The 19439-nt window shown below is 36.3% G+C and overlaps 1 protein-coding gene across 1 annotated transcript; it reads right to left on the bottom strand.

Annotated features, from left to right (window-relative positions):
• Positions 1-82: 82 nt before the first annotated feature.
• Positions 83-18881, bottom strand: LOC129254792 (uncharacterized). The gene is made up of 6 exons (XM_064109897.1): positions 18812-18881; positions 8589-9318; positions 6411-6494; positions 5490-5798; positions 4707-4865; positions 83-2828 (listed from the first exon to the last, which is right to left on the bottom strand). Exons 2-6 carry the CDS (start codon positions 9269-9271, stop codon positions 2552-2554), a joined length of 1512 nt encoding a protein of 503 aa, XP_063965967.1. The 5' UTR covers positions 9272-9318; positions 18812-18881; the 3' UTR covers positions 83-2551.
• Positions 18882-19439: the final 558 nt, after the last annotated feature.

Below are 19439 nucleotides of genomic sequence, written 5' to 3'. Positions count from 1 at the left end.
GTAATTACATGGACATCTGTATCCTATGAAGTACCTGTTTAACACCTGGGTGAAGAGTGGCAAAGGCATGAAATTGCCTTGCAAAATAACATAAATGCTTGGAAAATTGTCTCCCATGGATCAAAAGGCAAATCATACAGGCTTTGATCTGACCAATATTTCTTCTTTCACATTAAACATTTATTTTATTACCAAAATACATACAAAGTCATTTCATGACAACAAAAATACTGTACATATCATAGCAAGTCTACAAAGGTTTGTGTCTGGGAGAAAGTCCCAATTACTATCCCAACCCAATCACATAATTAAGATATAAATTTCACAGATATTAGAAAGTTTGATCTTTGTATACTCTCTTCATCACTTTCCCCATAGTGCATAAAACGTGAGACCCCATGTGAAATACACGTTCTTTTTCATAATAGAAAGCAGATATGACCTCTTTGTGCGATCCTAGAATAAGTGGAGGGATTCGACAAACTCCACTACAAATTCATCCTGCTGACCCATTTTAGAACACAAAAACACACATCTTTAAATTTGTGATGATAGTGAAAATGCAAGCATCTTGAGTATTCACAATATTATGCAAAAGCACTCGTCACAAATGCCTCATCCGTGTCCCATAATGTAAATACAATTGAGTGCACTGCACTACTACAACACATTCATAAATGTGCATTATTTGTACATGGTAATGGCTTCCCTTTAAATAAAACTTATCAATAACAAAATGCTAGGATTCTTTGACAATATTGCATTAAGCCGATGGAATGGCATCATTTCAGTAGAAAATCATGACTGATTGGAACTGGTCATTGATGACATGTTTTATGAAACTTGGCACTAACGCTTTCACATTACAAGATAACATCTTAGCCATGTTGCATAATCGAATTCTCAACAACCAATAAAAATCAAAGACTCCTTAGCAGTCACCATTAGATGGTAAAGCTACAATAAGAGAAGCTATGATGCAACTGGACCCTTTTGGGAGGATTCCAACAAAGCTTAGCTGTTATGAATTAACATAGTTTGCTTCACAAATTAAAAATACTGGGACACTATTACTAGTGCTTAGCATCAATAAATAAATTGTCTACAAAGGGTATGGGGTTAACAAATTAATTCTGCATAAATTCATTTTAAGTTAGATAGCACGCTACCACTCTGATATTACAGGGCACAATTTCATTTTCTTCATTAAATCATTAGTCAGAAGAAAAAATAAGGCTTTATGATCATGATTTCAGTCACAATAAGCATTAAAGGATGTTTACAGCTTCAGGAACAAACATGTACCATATATAAACATGAATACAGAAATACACCAGAGCTAGTTTGTAAACTGAACAACCTAAAATAAATTTACTTTTACCGATATTCTCTTGCAGCACAAAAGACTGTAACAAGGGGGACACTTTAAATTGAAAATGAAGGTTACAAAGCCACTTTAAATTTTCAATTGTTCCTTTTGAAGCCTTTTTACAAAGAAGACAACTGATGTAAAGACAAGACATAGCACCATATAGATAAGTTTTTATAGAGGAAACGAAGGATTTTCTGAACAGGTTTATGTATCTCAATACACACAATGGACAAACACTGATCAATAGATAAAACTTCTCACATTCAGTGTCACGATGAATGCCATGTGCTCTAGAGATAGTCTGGATCTATATTTACTTTATCATAAATCAAATAAATGCATATTGTGAGTTCTGTTTTTTTTAAATATGGACATTTGATCTGAAAAAAAAATGCTTGGAAGCTTGTTTTGTTCCCTGGAAAAATATGATATGGATGTTGCAAACAGAACCAGATCATTTGATATAATTTTAAGGGTATACATTACAAGACTACATATCAAAATTTTGCATTCTGGGTATGGATCCAGGAACTATCGCAGTAGTTTAGGACTTTAGCAGATGCTGGTCCAAGTGGCTTAAAATCATATTAGTCCAGTTACAAACTTTCCTGCTCATAAAACGGCACACATTGTTAAAAGCGTGAAAAAGTATAATTATCTACTGTACAATTATTTTGCTTTACCTTCTATTGTAGTAAATTGAATACATTCTTTCTCAGATTTTGGGTGTGGGACAAACATGCACAAACATTTAAGTCAGCAAAATTTATGCAGCAAGATTCACAAGTTATTACAAGATGAAAATATTGAAGCAGCTTTCAAAATTTTAGGCAATACATATGCAAACATTTCAAATTTAAGTCAATAATGTAAATGTTCCAATATTGTTTGGTTACTTCAAAAAATAAGAGAAATCATAGACTAGAAGTTTGATTAACCCACTGATTACAGAATCTAATACCTTTTGGAAGATTGGTGAAATGGGATGAAAATGCTTTTGTTGCAATCATTCTTTTTAAAGAACCATAGGATACACACAAGTCTTTGTATTGTCCGAAGGAAAAACCTTTGTTACTTGTGCTACTACTTTTTAAAACAAATAAATAAGAGAGTATCAAAGAAAAAATGGCAGACATCTTTGAGATTAATTGCACAGGTAAGTTCATAAACATGAAACATTCAGAGATCCATATCTTCATCATAATCAGGTAACACCTCCTCCTGCATGATGTCATTAGCAGCTGGGGGAATCCCCTCGTAAGGCTGGGACTGTGGCATCATGCTGCTTGCCTCTGCCCTTTCCCTCTCCACTTCAACTTCCATGATAGGTGTCAGCTCCGAGCCCGTAGATGAAGGAGAAGATGGACCCGGTGATGAAGACGGGTCTGGGCCTCCCCTTGGATTGATGATGGACAGTGGTCTCCATAACACTAGATCCATGCAAGGAGATGAAACTCTGTAGCAAGGGGAAAGGATGCCAAAAGGGTTTAGAAATATTTGCTGCATTGTCAATTTTAACCAGACAGGATATGAATACAGCAGCCAAATATTCTTCACTGTATAATGGCTAAAGTGAATGATCATTTTGTTAGGTCATAATTCGATTACAACTAGAAATTACATCTCTGTTCCAAGAGCACTGTCAACTCATGATCCATCTTAATTCTTTAGTACATGGTTTGCTGTAAATCCGTCACAAACCTAATGACACATAACTCCACAACCGTAAGTCGCTTTTCAACCAAACTTGGATGGTAGATGGACTTAGGGGAACTGCATGTTATGCTGCAGTCGGAGGTCACATGGTAAGGTAAAAGGTCATTTTCAAGTCAACGTTACAGTTTACATGCAAGACTCTCTTATGACACCTAACTCCACAACCGTAAGTTGCTTTTCAACCACACTTGGATGGTAGATGGACTTGGGGGACCTGCATGTTATGCTGCAGTCGGAGGTCACATGGTAAGGTCAAAGGTCATTTTCAGGTCAACGTTAAAGTTTACATGCAAGACTTTCCTATGACGCCTAACCCCGTAACCGTAAATCACTTTTCAACCAAACTTGGATGGTAGATGGACTTGGGGGACCTGCATGTTAGGCTGCAGTCGGAGGTCACATTGTAAGGTCAAAGTTCATTTTCAGGTCAACGTTAAAGTTTACATGCAAGACTCTCTTAAATGACACCTAACTCCGCAACCGTAAGTCACTTTTCAACAAAACTTGGATGGTAGATGTACTTAGGCGACCTGCATGTTATGCTGCAGTCAGAGGTCACATGGTAAGGTCAAAGGTCATTTTCAGGTCAACATTAAAGTTCAAGTGCAACTGTGCAAGGCTCTTGTGATAAGTGTTATTCCATCCCAGTCATTTCACAATGAAGTTTTGATACAATACTGTTGCGTTCCCTCGCAAATCACGATATTTCTGTTTATTTTCATAAGTGGGCGAGACACAAAATTGCTTTTGCCTTGTGTTAGATTAAGGGATGCAGAGTATTGACTAATTGGGTAGCCAACAATTATCATCAACCGCAATATCAAAATCAGGAATACAAGTATATTTTCCTATGTATAATCATGAAACATCAGGGACAGTGTATGGGGGTAAAATTTGTTAGTTAGGGTTGCCATTCATAAGATGCAGTCTGGTTTTTAAGAGCAACTCCAGTTTGAAAAAATTAAAATCAAACTTTTACAAATGAGAGGTGATGTAATATTCCAAGGCTAAAACACAATTTCTCCTCAGTTCATTAAGGTATAATGCCCATCACAGTCGGAACAATCTGACAAAATTGAATATTCAACTGCGATAATGTTATTTAGAGCTAAGTTTAAAAAAAATAAGTAGATGAATATGCATAGAAATATTTTCCTCTTCCCCCCCATTTTAAGATGTTTGCTGGTGTTGGGTCTACTTACAGACCTTTTCTAATTTTTCAATTCAATGCTATCGTGTGTTTCATTTTAATTTACTAAGAATTACTTCTCAGTGCTTTCTATTTTTTCAAATACATTCTATTTGTCATTCCTGTACTGATTGTAAATCATTTTTATACTGAGAAAATAACCTTAAATTGAACTTAGATAGTATATACCTCATATGCCTATTCAATGCCTTTTCATTGAATAATCTAAGACATGGAATGGATTTTTTTTTAATAGTCACATTGCAGCCCTATTTCCCAACTAGCATTCTGCATCAATATGATTGAGGTTTGGATGTATTGTAGGAAATGGTCATAATTACATTCTGAAGCCAGACCATTTACATAACAATTATTGTAACATACAAATATAGTATACAGCATAATGAAATCATTTAATGATAAACTAACATTTTCTTGACTATATCTTGAGGGAGCCCATGGCTGGACGTTCCTTTAGATTTGAGGGCAGTCACCAACTGAGGGGTCATCTCCAGGCGATGACCATCGCCCTGGTTTGGCGGCATGTCCTCTTCCACACCCTCATCATCAGAATCATTGTCCTCCAGTCTGAGATAAAGATGTAAAGACAATATGTTTGGCGATTAAATGTTAAGGTGAACATCATAATCAAAAATTTTCAAGACAAATTAATAATTTATAATTTTATTAAGGTGGTTATTTTATTCACATATTACAAAAAAGCAATACTAGTACATTACAATAGGCAGTGAAGTACCGAGTTATTTCATTTCTATGAAAGGAAATTTAGCACATAAATGAAAAGGAGAAAACATTTCCAAGTGTTCATGTTAATGTCACAAAGTTGGGATAAAAGGTGTTTGTAAAGTACCACAATCTTAGATTAGATAAGTGATCCCTTTATAAATGGCCGACTTGTGAGTACAAACCATTATAGTCAAGCAGGTGTAGTGTTTGGCACATTGCATTTTAATATACCAGTATTATATGAATTCAGTTGAAAATGGATACAAAAAATTGCCATATGACATGCATCAATATCAAATGTATCAACAACAAAAATAAATTCAGTACTGCTATAACTATCATTTATATTACAAAGCTCAAGTCAATGTCAATGCAAATTCCTAGAGGGCATTAACCAGCAGCAATTTGTAAGGGTAAGACAATGTTAGAAACAAATACTTGCACTTGCAAAAACAAACATCCTACCTTCTTTCAATATCAGCAAGCACTGCCTCAGCATAACTCCTTGACCCTGTTCTATGATCATGGTGACATCTGTGATGCCTCAACAGATCGGAATTGCCATGGTTACACTGTCCGCTGGTTGAAGAGAAATGCATGCTGGGTGCAGAAGAAAAGCTAGGTGGGGATGCGGATGAAGGCAATGAGGAAGGAGTAGATGATGATGGGAGGGGGACCAAAGGTTGCCTAACAACACCATCTAAACTGAGGTTGTGCATCTCAGCCGTCATGCGCTCCTCACTAATGAATTGCTTCGTTGAAGGCTCTGATGACCTACAAAAATAAAGAATAAAGATAAAGTTACATCTTCAGATGAAAATCATTCAATGTGTATACTGTGAAGCTTTTTACCTTTAATAAAAAGACTAGGATAATTGGGTTTGGTTTTTATAAGACTGAAGGACTGATTCAGTAACCCCCCCCCCCCCCATGGCCGATAGTATGTTCCTTATGACATAATTTCCCAGATTAAATCATTATTTTATAATCTAATTTTTACAAACCATACTAATAAAATCAATAAAACATTTTTTAATTCACTTTATATTGGATCAGTACATGAAATCACATCTGGAGCAATTGTCGGTCTGTCGTGCAGGTAGATAGCTTAGGAACCACATACCAGTACACAACACTATCAGTGCAAATTTGGTCTGAACACATTTTACAAAATTCGAAAGGAAGAAGTTGTATAATTCCACAGTTAGAGCTTCTTCTTAGTTTTCTGAACATTTCATACAGAACAAGAAAGGATGAACTCGTATGTTTTACAGCAAGCATACTCTAGATGTACGCGTTATAGTGAGAGATGATAGCACATCAAAGCATAAATGATGACCATTTTATAAAGAAATTATAACGAATTACACTGAAGTGATCACTCACCATGCATCATCATGCCTTGAACTTGAAATTGATCTCTTTCCAAAAAACCTTGCACTGCTGTGCTCGATCCCTCCAATAGCAGCACTAAAAAAGAAAGCAATGCTATTAGAACATAACCAAAACAAAACAAATTAAAACCAAACATCATCTTGCAAGTCTTTGCCTGCTATAATAGAAATAATTTACTGTTTTGAATTATCTGTATGTTGTCACTTACCTAGGACAAATGTCAATTTTACCATTCGATTATTTCCTGAAAAAACAATCAAATCATTTTATTGTTCGTCGGGAAGTTCGTCTTCTGAGCCAGCAGTTGACCTAATTGTGAAGACCTCCCAAACAGGGTTTCAATAGCATATAGGGTGGAGTATTATATGTTCCTTATAAATGCATTAAGCCCCTTCTCTTTGATTTCTATTTCAAAAGAAACTATATAAAATGAGATTAAAATTTCACTTTATTGTTCCAATGAAAAATCTTTCCTAAATCAATGCATGCTTGTATTATGCATCCCTCCCACCCCTGCATATAAATGAATCAGCCTACAGTCTTAGGTCCAGTCCCTGTAAACAACTAATTCATGAAGTATTCTTTGAGATAGACACGCATGTGGTACCTATTACTTATTGAAAAATTTCATCCATTGCCCACACCATGCCCCAACCCCCACCTGTGGCAGTGCCCATGATGTTGAAAATATTTTGCAAAATATTTTTAATTTGATGTACCTCTCAAAATTACAATTTTCGATCATTTGAACCTATAACTGGGTCTATTTTGGGAGACTAGTGACATCTACATGTCTATAATTAGGTGATGGTGCATGTTGGAATTTTGCTTTGATTGTGTGAGTGGGGAGGGGCCGGGGCTAAAAAGAGATTGCATTGTTTTGAAACATGATAAGATTTTTAGCTCCCACCGCTATCTTTCTCTCTCTCTCTCTCACACACACACACACACCCACACACAGAGATGGGGAGGGGTCAATTTGTTTCTGAAGTCACGACCTTACATGGCTTCTTCTTTGTCTCCCAAAAGTTTCATTGGTCATCGAATGTCCAATCACATATCGGCTCAAGTCAGCTACATGTAGTTGTGTGTGTGGGTGTGTGTGTGTGTACTTTCTGTTTTAAGCACACAGACATGCAACCATAGTTATATACACCTATGCATACAACATACATTCTGTACTGAGGGCAGGCAAGGCCGGATGGGATTGAAATTCCTGACCTTTTTCAGGTGGTGTTTAACAGTGTATGTGATACAATCATTGTTCATTTTTGACAAATTACATCGGTAACATCATTTTTAAACCTGCATCAAGTAGTTAAAAGCAATTATTGTCATTTTTATCTTGTCATTTTATTACTCTTACTTCCGTATTTGAGTTATCCCAAGTGTCTAATCGGGATCTGCCGAACATTCGATTAGTGTAAATTTTGCTAATCGATTAGCGATCAGCGGCAAGCCATTCGAACCATTCGATCAATCGATGTTTACTCTCAGGACTAATTACGATACATGTAACATAGAAGGCATATCAACTAGTCACAGGTACTAATGTCCGGCCCGAATTATACAATATAAAAATCCCTACCATAAAGTGATGAAAATGGCAAATGACATTAAATATATATCAATGTAAGAACTATTTATATTCATTGGACTGTACCATGAAAACTTAAGAATAGACGGTCATTTATAGGAAGGAACTCTAAGTATACATCAGAAGAAAAATATATTTTGATTATTGATCCTCTTCCTAAGCCCCTATCATGCAAGAATACCAAATGCAGACCTGCCAACCTCTGGGAATGAAAAATTGTATTCTGTGATAAAAAAAACTGTATTTTTCCAAAAAAAAGGTATTTCATAATAAAATGCGTGGCGCACTAGCTCATCGCGGCGCTCAAGCTGCATGCAAGCTAAAATGCGCACTGCTCTTGCAGATGAAAAAAAAACATTGAAACATGTGTATATCTCACCCTGGTTTTAAACAAAATGATTGGAAAAAAAACAATTTACATGAAATTACATTGATCTAATAACCATATTGTGTAAGTTTTATGAAAAGGAGACATATAGAGATGATTTTTCTCAATAAATTACGATTGAAAAAAAAAAAAAAAAAAAGGTACTGGTTGGCAGGTCTGCAAATGGCATGAAGTCAGAACCTACCCTGCCTGAGAAGAGGTTACACTGAAAGTGAATGGCTGCCTATCACTGTGATTCCCACTGCTCCTCCGACCATACTTCCAAACTCTTGATCTCCTGACAGCAGAGTTGGGGATCCTTTCCTCTTTCTCCACAGGTGATGTAGGCGTCGTGCTACCATGTGAAGCATCGCAGGATGCCGATCTCTGACCTGTCGCGAAGGGGTTTGTCCTGTGCATGCCATTACTGTCCAAGTCCAGACTTTGGCTGTAGTACAGCTTGTGACTCTCCGGAGGCCATGCCTGCTGTTGAGAGAATATCAGTGGACCAGGGTGCTGCTGGTGAAGGACATCACCAGATTGTCCGGTCTGACATAAGTTTGCTTCATTCAAAGTTGATGTTGCACCCAAAGCTTCAGAAGCCAAATAGGGGTTGTCCACAATGCCTTGGTTGTCAAGAACAATGGGCTGATCAGGAGCCATGGTGTTGTAAGTTGGTACAAACTGTACTTCATTTTCAGGGAAAGGGGTCGATGGCCTCCCTGACTGTTCTCTACCAGGTGATTTCTGCTTGTGAGGGCTCTTGCTGGCTACCTTACTAGGGTTGAAGTCCTGGTGGACGAAGTTCAAAGGTTGACTAGCAGTGCTAGCAGTTGCAGGGAAATCTTCATTTTCAGTCTGCCCCATTGTGAATGAAGGCATGCTCATTCTCCTTGATGAACCAAGATCTAATTACAAGTATGGAGCTCTGTAACCTATCAAAATGAGGAAAAAATCAAATAAAGAAGATTTTGATAAAAATATCATTTCAGTTCGGTACATGCTCCTGAGCTTGTAACCAAATTCAAAATCGACTCCAAATTTGATTCAATATTTCCACAATTGGCAATCCCCTATCAATTTCCAATCATGCCCCTCGACAGGAATGAACTGAATTTTCAATTCTTAAGGAAGAAAAATTAAGAACGATGCTGACTCATCTTTTTGGAAAAAACGATAAAGATAATGATTTCATAATGTAACTCATATCAATATGACAATATGCAGGGGTGCTCTGAGAACAATGCCATCTTTTCGGAAGAATGATTTCTATCATAATTTAAATGGCCTAGAAAATATGCCTTAAAATAACAAATGGTTAAAAAAAACTGAACTAAGGCTGTATCAAAACTTTCTCATAAATGATCAAAGCAAACGTAAGAATGCAGCCGGCTATATATACGAAACATGAGTTCACGACCAGCAATGTAAACTCCACCATATTCTCAAAATTCAAAAAGATCAAAATTAAGAGAATTAAAGAGATAACCAGTGCCATTAATAACTTCACATGAAAATAAGGCAGGATATAGATTTAAAACTTGAAACTCTACCTACTAAATAAAAAACAATAACAAAATCATGCAAAATAACAGGGGCAGATCCAGCTTCTGCCAATAGGGGGGCCCCAAAAAAATTTTCACCCATATTTTCCCCGATCGGCCGCTCATAGTTGATTTTTGTATGTTTCTTTGAAGGGGTTGTCCCAGTGGCGAATTGAGCTTTAAAAAAAAATTGCGCAAGAAGTTGCGAGTGAGCAAAAATGTTGACATTTTTATTACAAAAATCAAAGTTTGTGATAGATTTGTACATAACACTTGGAAAAAATTAGGCCTATATTTCTTTCTTATCCCTTTCCTTTTTCTCTTTTTTTTCTTGGTCGTTAAAAATGGGGGGGGGGGCAAAACGCCCATGTCCTAACAGTCATTTCTTAGCTTTATTCTTATAAAACAACATAAAAGTGTAATAATCTCATTTAGATAGTGCGAGCGCATAACACGAGCTAAACATTTTGGGAGCTTCATGTGATTTTGTCCTGAAAATTGAACATTATGGGCAATGTTTGTAAACCTGAACAAGATGCTTCTGAAACTAGATAATTACTGCGAGGGCGAAGCGCAAGCAGAAATGTTTAATATGGGTTCTGGCTTGATAAAAAATGGACCTGTTAAGGACGTTTGCAGTTAGCCATTATAAAGATGATGCATATTTTAACTATTAAATAATGCGAGCCCGAAGCGCGAGGCTGAAAATTTTTGACATTCCCACCTAAAATATTGACATTCTAAACACTTTTTGTAATCGTTAACGGTATGAGATTTCAGACCTAAAAATTGGACACCCTATTCATGTTTTTTAAATCATGAAAAAGGATGGGTAATTTGGTATCTTCCTATATTAATGATGCGAGCGCAAAGCGCGAGCAGAAAATTTTTGATGTTCTGATCTGAAACTGGATAATTTTAGCACGTTTTGAATAAAGATCAAGCTGCGCACTCAATAAACATGTGTGCGCGAGTTTTAGAGTTAGACAGAATCTGGGTATTCTGGGCTCCGTAACACAAAGGTTTGCAATCAATTGCTTAATACCAATGACCAATCAGGATCATCGTTGCATGCGCGCTCAGTTTAAAATACTGACCGGGAACCAATCAGTGCGAATTGCAATTCATTGCAAACCTTTGTGTTACCGAGCCCTGAATACATTTTTTATCATGAAAATAAATAATGCGAGCGCGAAGCGCGAGCAGAAAATATTTGATCCAGTATAAAAAGGGTGAATTTAAGCACTATATTAAGCACTGTGTAGGGGAATTATGAAGTGGATGTGGATAGCACTTAATAAATGATGCGAGTGCGAAGCGCGATCTGATATATGTATGATTATTTTGACCTAAGACCTGAACATTCTAGGCCTCGGGACATTTTGTAATCATATGAAAATGATGACAATCTTCCTATTCCTCTTCCTAAGCGCTATATGAAACTTGTCGATATTCCTTTCTGAAAAAGGGACAATTTAGTTATTAGGAATTCATGAAAATTGTATTATCATATTTATTCATGTAATAAGCCTAATGAGTGAGTGAAATTTGTTGACATTGAGGCCTGAAAACTGGATATTTTAAGCACTTTTGTAATCATGAATTGGGTTTCATGAGTTGATATATTTGTAAAAATTAATGCGAGCGCAAATCTCAAGACGAAATTTTTGATAAACTGTCATAAAAGGGGGATTTTAATTAGTTTGTTATATAATTAATACAGTATATAAAGAATCTTATGGAATAAACAAAGACAATATGAAGGCCTACTTGGCAAATCAAATAATGCGAGCGCACAGCACAAAAAGCTGCAAATGATATTCACAACATAAAAGGGACAGTTTACAGAGCACTTAAAAAATCAATTTGTAAATCAAACAAAATAATGAAAGCTTGATGTCCGAGATGAAATATGCTTTGTATATTGACTTCAAAACTTGATATTTTAAGCTACATATCAGCCTATTGAGCAAGATGTGTATCTAATCGAACATGCAACGCGAGCGCGAAGCGCGAGTGAAAATTTAATATAGTGACATTAAATATTTTTTAAAATCATTTTCCAAGACTTCCCCTGACCTTATTTTATTCACTCGTTTCCTTCATCTTATTTTTTCCTCCTGTCTTTCCCCTTCTTTTTTTCATTTTTTTGCTCCACCAATAGGGGGGCCTGGGCCCCTCAGGCCCCCCCCCCTTGATTCGCCTATGGAATAAGGTGGTTTGCATACCACGATTCTCACCTGATTTTGCGATCAATAATATAATTATTTATTTCACATATCACGCCAGCAGTCGATCACATCACCGCAACACACATGCAAACCCAACACAATCACAAGCACAGTCAATCACCTCAACATACACCGAAGTACAGGCGCTATCAATCACCAAAAATTCCCGCTGAAATACAAATTACGCCATCAAAATTGATTTATCTGCGCCATATTTCCAAAGCACGCGACAGATTAGTTTAGTTTCAGAAAGCGGGGTCTCCGAAAATGCACTAAAAATGAAGGAATCTGTGATATATTCCGAATTTACAAACTTTACTTTTTCACTAATTTATGATATCTTCAAAATTACCAATAAAAAACCAAACCAGAAATGTTTTCTTTATCGCAGTTATGGCGATATCGGAATTAGCAAAGTAAATATTAAAAAATTTCATGCGGCGGCAAAAATAGATGCGCGCAAGGATGATCAACTACTTTCTTTCTTTAATTGTAAAATACTTGCATCAGCTAATAAATATCATGAAATCACTTCATGATATTTTACGATTCATGATATTTATCGGCCGACACAAGTATTTTTTAAAAATCTAAGTTGGCACTGCTCATGATATTGTCGCCCTCTATACGCGTCTATTATCTTTGGCTACGATATCAAAGATGGCGACAACAACAAATGTAAGTAAATGCTCCTCTACTTTTAATATCTTAATGAATTTAAACATCATTTTATGAAAAAAACTAACCATTTTTGGCCCAAAGTTGCCAACCAATATTGTAGTCCATGTATACAAGTTTGGGCTAAAAAAAAATAATTAGTATTTTTGGCGCAACATTATTGTTGCCCAATTCGTTGGTGCGTGTAGAGCAATGGTACATGTATGCCAACCCAGGCTCCATGGAGAGTAAGCCTACATCAGCAGTACTACTTTTACTCTCCAGAAGGCAGAAGCCTCCAGGTAGGTATGTTACAAAGCGCCCTCTAGGTGCATTCTGAATGAGGCATTGAGTGTGCTGCCTATAATTGCAGGGTGACTGTGGGGGCATTGCTTTGTATTGTGTTTGCATGTGCAAGGAAAGGTTATTTCCCATGACATCATTGTTTTTATGTAGTTGAATGTTTATGGCAGCTGTCTAGACTTGAAAAAATATCATTCAGTGATCTTGCGACTTTGTGTGCTACATAGAGATGTATACTAATTACGCTAGAGTGCGGAGTCGCCATAGGCGCACGTACTTAACGTCTGTGATTGCGCGGAGCATGGTCGGCCATTGCTCGATAGGTCTAGATTCGCAAAAGTACCCGGATGTACCCATAGCTCGTACGTTGTAACGCTGAGAAAAGGGATGCTGTCTCCGGCTTTTATCTTGAAGAAAGGAATCTAATCTCATTACAATTGAAAATATGAAAGACAAATTGTATCTCAATAAACTATTAGTGTGATTACATGGGAATTCTGCTATTAATTTGTCTTTTTATCTGGATTCTCGGGATGAAATTCTCTATACAGTGCATTTACGATTACCTGCCACTGATGCATATTAGGCCTATAGATAATAATATATAACAGTATTGATAATATGACATAAATAAGTCGAAAAAAATAAAACATACAACATTAAAAGTAAATTTTGACAATCATTTCAAAAGACAGTGAATTAGCCCATCTTCTCCGGACTTCCCTATCTTTGGCTTTAATGATACATCATCCTTTGGCACATTCGTTCGTCCACATGATTCCGTGTTCTCATGACCAATTTTTTTTATGATGGATATAATTTTGTAAATTTAATTCATTTCAACTCTATTCGTTTCACTTCACCTCAATTCATTTTTTTTTCATTCAAACATAATACAAAGTAATATAATCGGATAGGCCCTACAATTTTACAGATGAATATTCTTATCTCGTAAAAAAACCAGTAGGCCTATAAAATTTAGCATAAATGACCAACTGCATGAAACTTGCATTAATTTGTATGAAGTATACACTAGTTTGTTTTAAATGTACAACAATTTGTAAGTGTTTTGATCTTTGATTACTATTTTATTAGCAAGTATAGAGTATTTAAAGGGCATCTTATTAATTTTACATCATGGTGAGCCTCCCGTTACACCATCAATGGTAAAACTATAATGGGTTTTCAGTGCACTTGTTAATTTTTTTTCTCATAGGAACATGATAAATTCCCTAAATCTGCAGGCCTATATCGCACCGAAAATGAAAATGTTCAAAAATTTTTGCTTTTAATTCCCTTCTATTTAAGTTAGAATCGGTTTATTTTATTCGCTTTTTAGGGGGTGGGGTGTAATTAAAGTGACATACGCACCCGGAAGAAAATTCACAATCAAAATAAAAGTATACAAGTACAGGGGGCTCAACTGGACCCCTCCCTGACAGGTATCACTTGAGGTTAAAATTAGGATCACTCAACAGCCAACAATAATTGTATTATCTTATTCCAAGTATTTGTCAGTTTTACAATAGGCCTATTATTGCTTAATATGTTTGGTTTTTGTACTCACAATTTTGCAAAACTTTTTTATTTTAAGTTTTATTAAGATTGCAATAGATTTATCTCAGGATATTTGTTATCAATTGGTTTTATACACTCAGTTGTAGTAATAATATTCTTTGTAGTATAGTACAAATTATAATTATAACTCACTCCCGCTCTGTTTCTTCTCCTCTCCTCCTTCTTCCATGGCCTTAATTATTATTCGATCCTTGATTTGTTCACATAAATATTTGTCAAATCAAAGGATTAAACAACAGCGATATGTCAACAGAGTATTTATTTCAGCCGGGGGGGGGGGGGATCAAGTCTAGATTTTCCAGAAAATCAAAGAGAAACTCTTTTATGTTGCGTTAAACACGCATTGTAATTTGTTTATCATGTTATTTGCAAGGCAATACTGTAAACATAATTTCCCCCATTAGGCCTCCTGTACATTACAAAATTGTACAACTGCATGCGCGTTTTTGATATGCAAATTTTGCTGTCAACAAACTTTTCTACATTGATTTGCACGTAAGAAAGTAATTAAAATGATCTGATTGTTGCCAACATTGGAAATCTAAATCATATAACTTATAGATTCATCAATTAACTGGACCAATGCGTAAATCATTTTCAAATATTATCAATAAAAAGTAATTTTATGACTCACGATTTATTGTGATGACGGTTACATCGACATAAATCCATGGGGAAAAGGAGTTATGCCCATATGATTTCTATAGGTAGATCTATACATGTATATATGGAAAATAAATTATAACAAAATATTCTAAAAAGTGAAGAAATAAATTATCAGCATCATGGTTATTATGAAACTACTTGAAAAAATGCAAATGTGTTTTTTATCAATATTTTGTCTCAGATCAGGCGCAGATCCAGGATTTTCCAAAAGGGGGAGCCGGGGGTGGATGATTCAAGGGTGGGTACACTTGTGTTTTAACGGCATTTAACATTACACATTTTAACTGTGCCTCTCAAAATTGGGGGGGGGGGGTACAAGCCGGCTCTGCCCCCTACCCCTTAGATCCGCCAGTGTCTCATATGCATTAGACACTGTTATGTATCATTTGTATATTATATGGCCTGTAGGCCAAGTTAGGCTTTCTTGACTAAATTTCTGAGGTCAACTTGAATACCATGTTAAATTTGTTAATCAGGACTCCCTAGAACAATATGCTCAGGCCTACATGTTATTTTTAAAGGTCAAGTCCACCCTAGAAAATTGTTGATTTGAATCGATAGAAAAAAATCAAACAAACATAACGCTGCAAATTTCATCGAAATCGGATGTAAAATAAGAAAGTTATGACATTTTTAAGTTTTGCTTATTTTTCACAAAACAGTTAAATGCACAACTCAGCGATATGCAAATGAGCGAGTCGATGATGTCCATCACTCACTATTTATTTTGTTTTTTATTGTTTGAATAATACAATATTTCAATTTTTACAGATTTGACAATAAGGACCAACTTAACTTAACCATAAACTGTTAAAATAATGGTAATTCCACATGTTCGGGGGGAAATAAAACTTTGTTTTACTTGACAAGGAGGAGAAAATTAGAATATTTCATATTTCATATAATAAAATACAACAGAAATAGTGAGTGGGTGACGTCATCAGTCTGCCAATTTGCATACCGACCAGGATGTGCATATAACTGTTTTATGAAATTAAGTGAAACTTTAAAATGTCATAACTTTCTTATTTTAAATCCGATTTTGATGAAATTTTCAGTGTTTTGCTTCTTGGGTTTTTCTCCTTTTTTTCAAATCAATTTTTTGTTGGGGTGGACTTGTCCTTTAATATTCATCCCTTCCAAATCATTAGAAAATAACAGTCACATTAGTGTATCGAAATGTTATGACCAAAGCAAAAACAATTGGGGATGTATAATCATTGGCCTGTATAGGCCTATTATGCGCTATTGATATTCCTATATAGGCATTTTTGTTCTCAGTTTCGTTAGATTTTTTGTTAATTTAAACTGTAATTATGTACATTCAATACTATTTAACTTTTCCATTTGCTTTCGCGCTCATATGTCATCATTTTGTTCCGTTTCTGTGCTATCACAGTACATGGCCCATAGGTACTGTACGCGCATGGCAGGCTGCGAAGACCTATCGAGTAATGGCGGCCGGTCTCCGCGTAATCACAGCGATTTGACGAAGTACGCCCTCTAGCGTTATTAGTATATATCTCTATGGTGTGCTACTGGAACTTTGGCCTTGCTTTCAACCTCTTGCTATTCATATTTACAGGTATCATCCCACTCTGAAAGGTATTCATTCCGATAGAACATTTCAACTACATTGTGGTGAAATTTGAAAGAAATCTACTGACGCTGAGTGTGTTTTTTATGTCCCTGTTTCGGCGGCGTCTGTAATTTTTGGGAGTGTTGTTGGGCACTTCCATATGCCAATGTATGCGCATTGTTGTTTTCTTCTTCTTCTTCCCTTGGTTGGCAACCAGTCAGGATTGACTATTTTTGCCACAGCTTTTGTTCATTTTCAACAGCTTGTTATTCTTGTTATTTTTCTTTTCTTTTCTTCTGTTTTCTTTTCATTTCTTTTTTTTCTTTTCTTTTCTTTTGTTCTCTTTTTTCTTTTCTTGTTTCATTTTTTCTCTTTTCTTCTTTTCTTTTCTTCTTATATAGACATATTGTATTTTTTGTCCTTTTAAAATAATAATTTTCTTTTTTTTTCTTTCTTTTTATGCGTTTTGTTTCTTGCAGCACGTTGTTTTCTATTTGTTTTCTATTAGTGCACCTTGGTCTCAATTAAGGTCACAACTTTTGTTTGAAAAAACAAAGGAATTCATAAGAATTTAAGAGGCGATTTGTATGAACTTAAAACTACCATAACTTTCTTGTTACTGGGCTATTGAAATGAATGAGGTATTAAATGAAAGGTCTTGATGAGCTCTAAATGATACTATGAAGCAAACACCTCATTTCTCAAATTTTTTTTTTTTGTAACATACCTACTCCAGGCTAGCAATGACTGGGAAAGACTAAGTAAAAATCCTGGGGACAGGGGGCGAAAGTTTAAATTTTTTTGGTACCCACATATACATGAAAGGCACAACAATCACTAGACCAAAAGCTTTGGTCTCTATATTGTTGGTTGATCCGCTGAACTCCGTTGGCTCCACTCACCAAGTACAGAGACCAAATTTCTAGCTGTGTACAGGGACTCAATGGCCATATGTTTATGTATTAAGTTCGGATAAAACAGGGAAGTGAAGTTGTGCGACAGCCGAAGTCACTGTTTTTTCCCCTTTAAGTTTATTTTTCCCCGTTTTGGTGCATTTCAGGCTAAAACGGAATGGTATTGATAATCTTTTTGGTACAGTTCTTTTTATATATTTTTATGAAATAAAGACAAAAATCGATGAGCCCTGCCGGGGGATTTTTGTATTGTTAACCCCCTAATGGTGGCTGCACGATACCGAGCCATCTGTGACTGTGTACAACTACAAGGAGAAATTAAAAAAAAATTAAAATGTTAAAAAACTCCTCGAAACAGACGGCTGCCAGCTGTTTTAAACAATCCCTGGCTTCGTTGAGTCAGAGTAAGCGGTAAGAGTTCCATATGCACCCTAGCCAGGCGGCTTCTAGAGAGTAAAAATCATTTACTAACGTAAGGTCACTCTCATACGAAGCCAGGCCTTCTATCCCATAGACCCACACAATGGAAGCCGAAACCTGAAACTTTCACCCCCGAGATTTCTACTTTCCTTCTAAAAGATCTAGCTCTAAATCATGTACATGGGATAAAACTTCATTTCCGACATTTCTACGCTCTCGTTGTTATTTTTAAAACAAGAATTCATCAAAAAAATGAAAAAATATTGTGAAAAGACGGAAGAGACTTGCCCGATGTTTACGCCGCCATCTTGTTTCTTATTGTACTTCCCCAACGTTACGCGACGCTCGCGTCCGTAATGTTGGGGAAGTACAATAAGAAACAAGATGGCAGCGTTAGTAAATGATTTTTACTCTCTAGAAGCCGCCTGGCTAATGCACCCCCCACTAAAATTGAAAATAAAAACATGGAGAAGGTTCAGTATAATATATCTAGCCCTAATATCGAACATATATGATGGGGAAGTGGAAATACATACCAAAATATGGCTTTATTCCGTCAAATTTCGAGCGAGATCTTGTGCGTGTAATTGTCCATAGACATCGGTTTATTTAGTCAGTAAAGGGTCTGCGAGTCAAGACTAGTCGAACTATTGGCTGATAATCGTAAAAATACCCTTTCCAGTATCAGCGCTTCTCGCTAGCATAGCGGGAAAGGTCTTGACTGCAGATCAACCGAGGTGAGTTCGAGTCCCAACCAAGTAAAAAAAAACAAAAAAAGTCTGATGCTATAGCGTTGTGTGTTAGCTTGCCTCACCACTGTATTCAGTGCAGGTGTGAATACAGTTGGAAAACACTCCGTCCATCGGAAAGGACGCAAATGTTGATCCCGTGTATAGGAGAGGTACAACCTATGCACGTTAAAACCAATACACTATTCGTCAAAGTGTAGGGTGTTCACCCGGTGTATTGCACCTGCCGGTCCCGGCAAAATCCAGGTCAAGTACCCGATGCGTTTATGCCCAGAAGGGCCCTGCATCGTATACATCCAGATCCACTCACACGTATTGCGAGGTTAGTATTAGTATACTAACCTCGCACCACGAACCGCGTTTGGCAGTGGATTTAACTAGTGGGTCGCGCGTGCTGGGATCTCACTTCTTGGGT

This window comes from Lytechinus pictus, chromosome 2, assembly GCF_037042905.1.
Source record: "Lytechinus pictus isolate F3 Inbred chromosome 2, Lp3.0, whole genome shotgun sequence".
Classification (NCBI taxonomy): Eukaryota; Metazoa; Echinodermata; class Echinoidea; order Temnopleuroida; family Toxopneustidae; genus Lytechinus; species Lytechinus pictus.
The sequence above is the reverse complement of the archived record's forward strand: the minus strand, read 5'-3'. Positions and strand labels throughout refer to the sequence as shown.

Coding starts and splice junctions, on each gene's coding strand:
- LOC129254792 (XM_064109897.1), bottom strand. CDS start 9,271: ATGAGCATGCCTTCATTCACAATGGGGCAGACTGAAAATGAAGATTTC. Junction 6,495..8,588: donor GTAACCTCTTCTCAGGCAGG/GTAGGTTCTGAC, acceptor TTTCTTTTTTAG/TGCTGCTATTGGAGGGATCG. Junction 4,866..5,489: donor CTTGCTGATATTGAAAGAAG/GTAGGATGTTTG, acceptor TCTTTATCTCAG/ACTGGAGGACAATGATTCTG.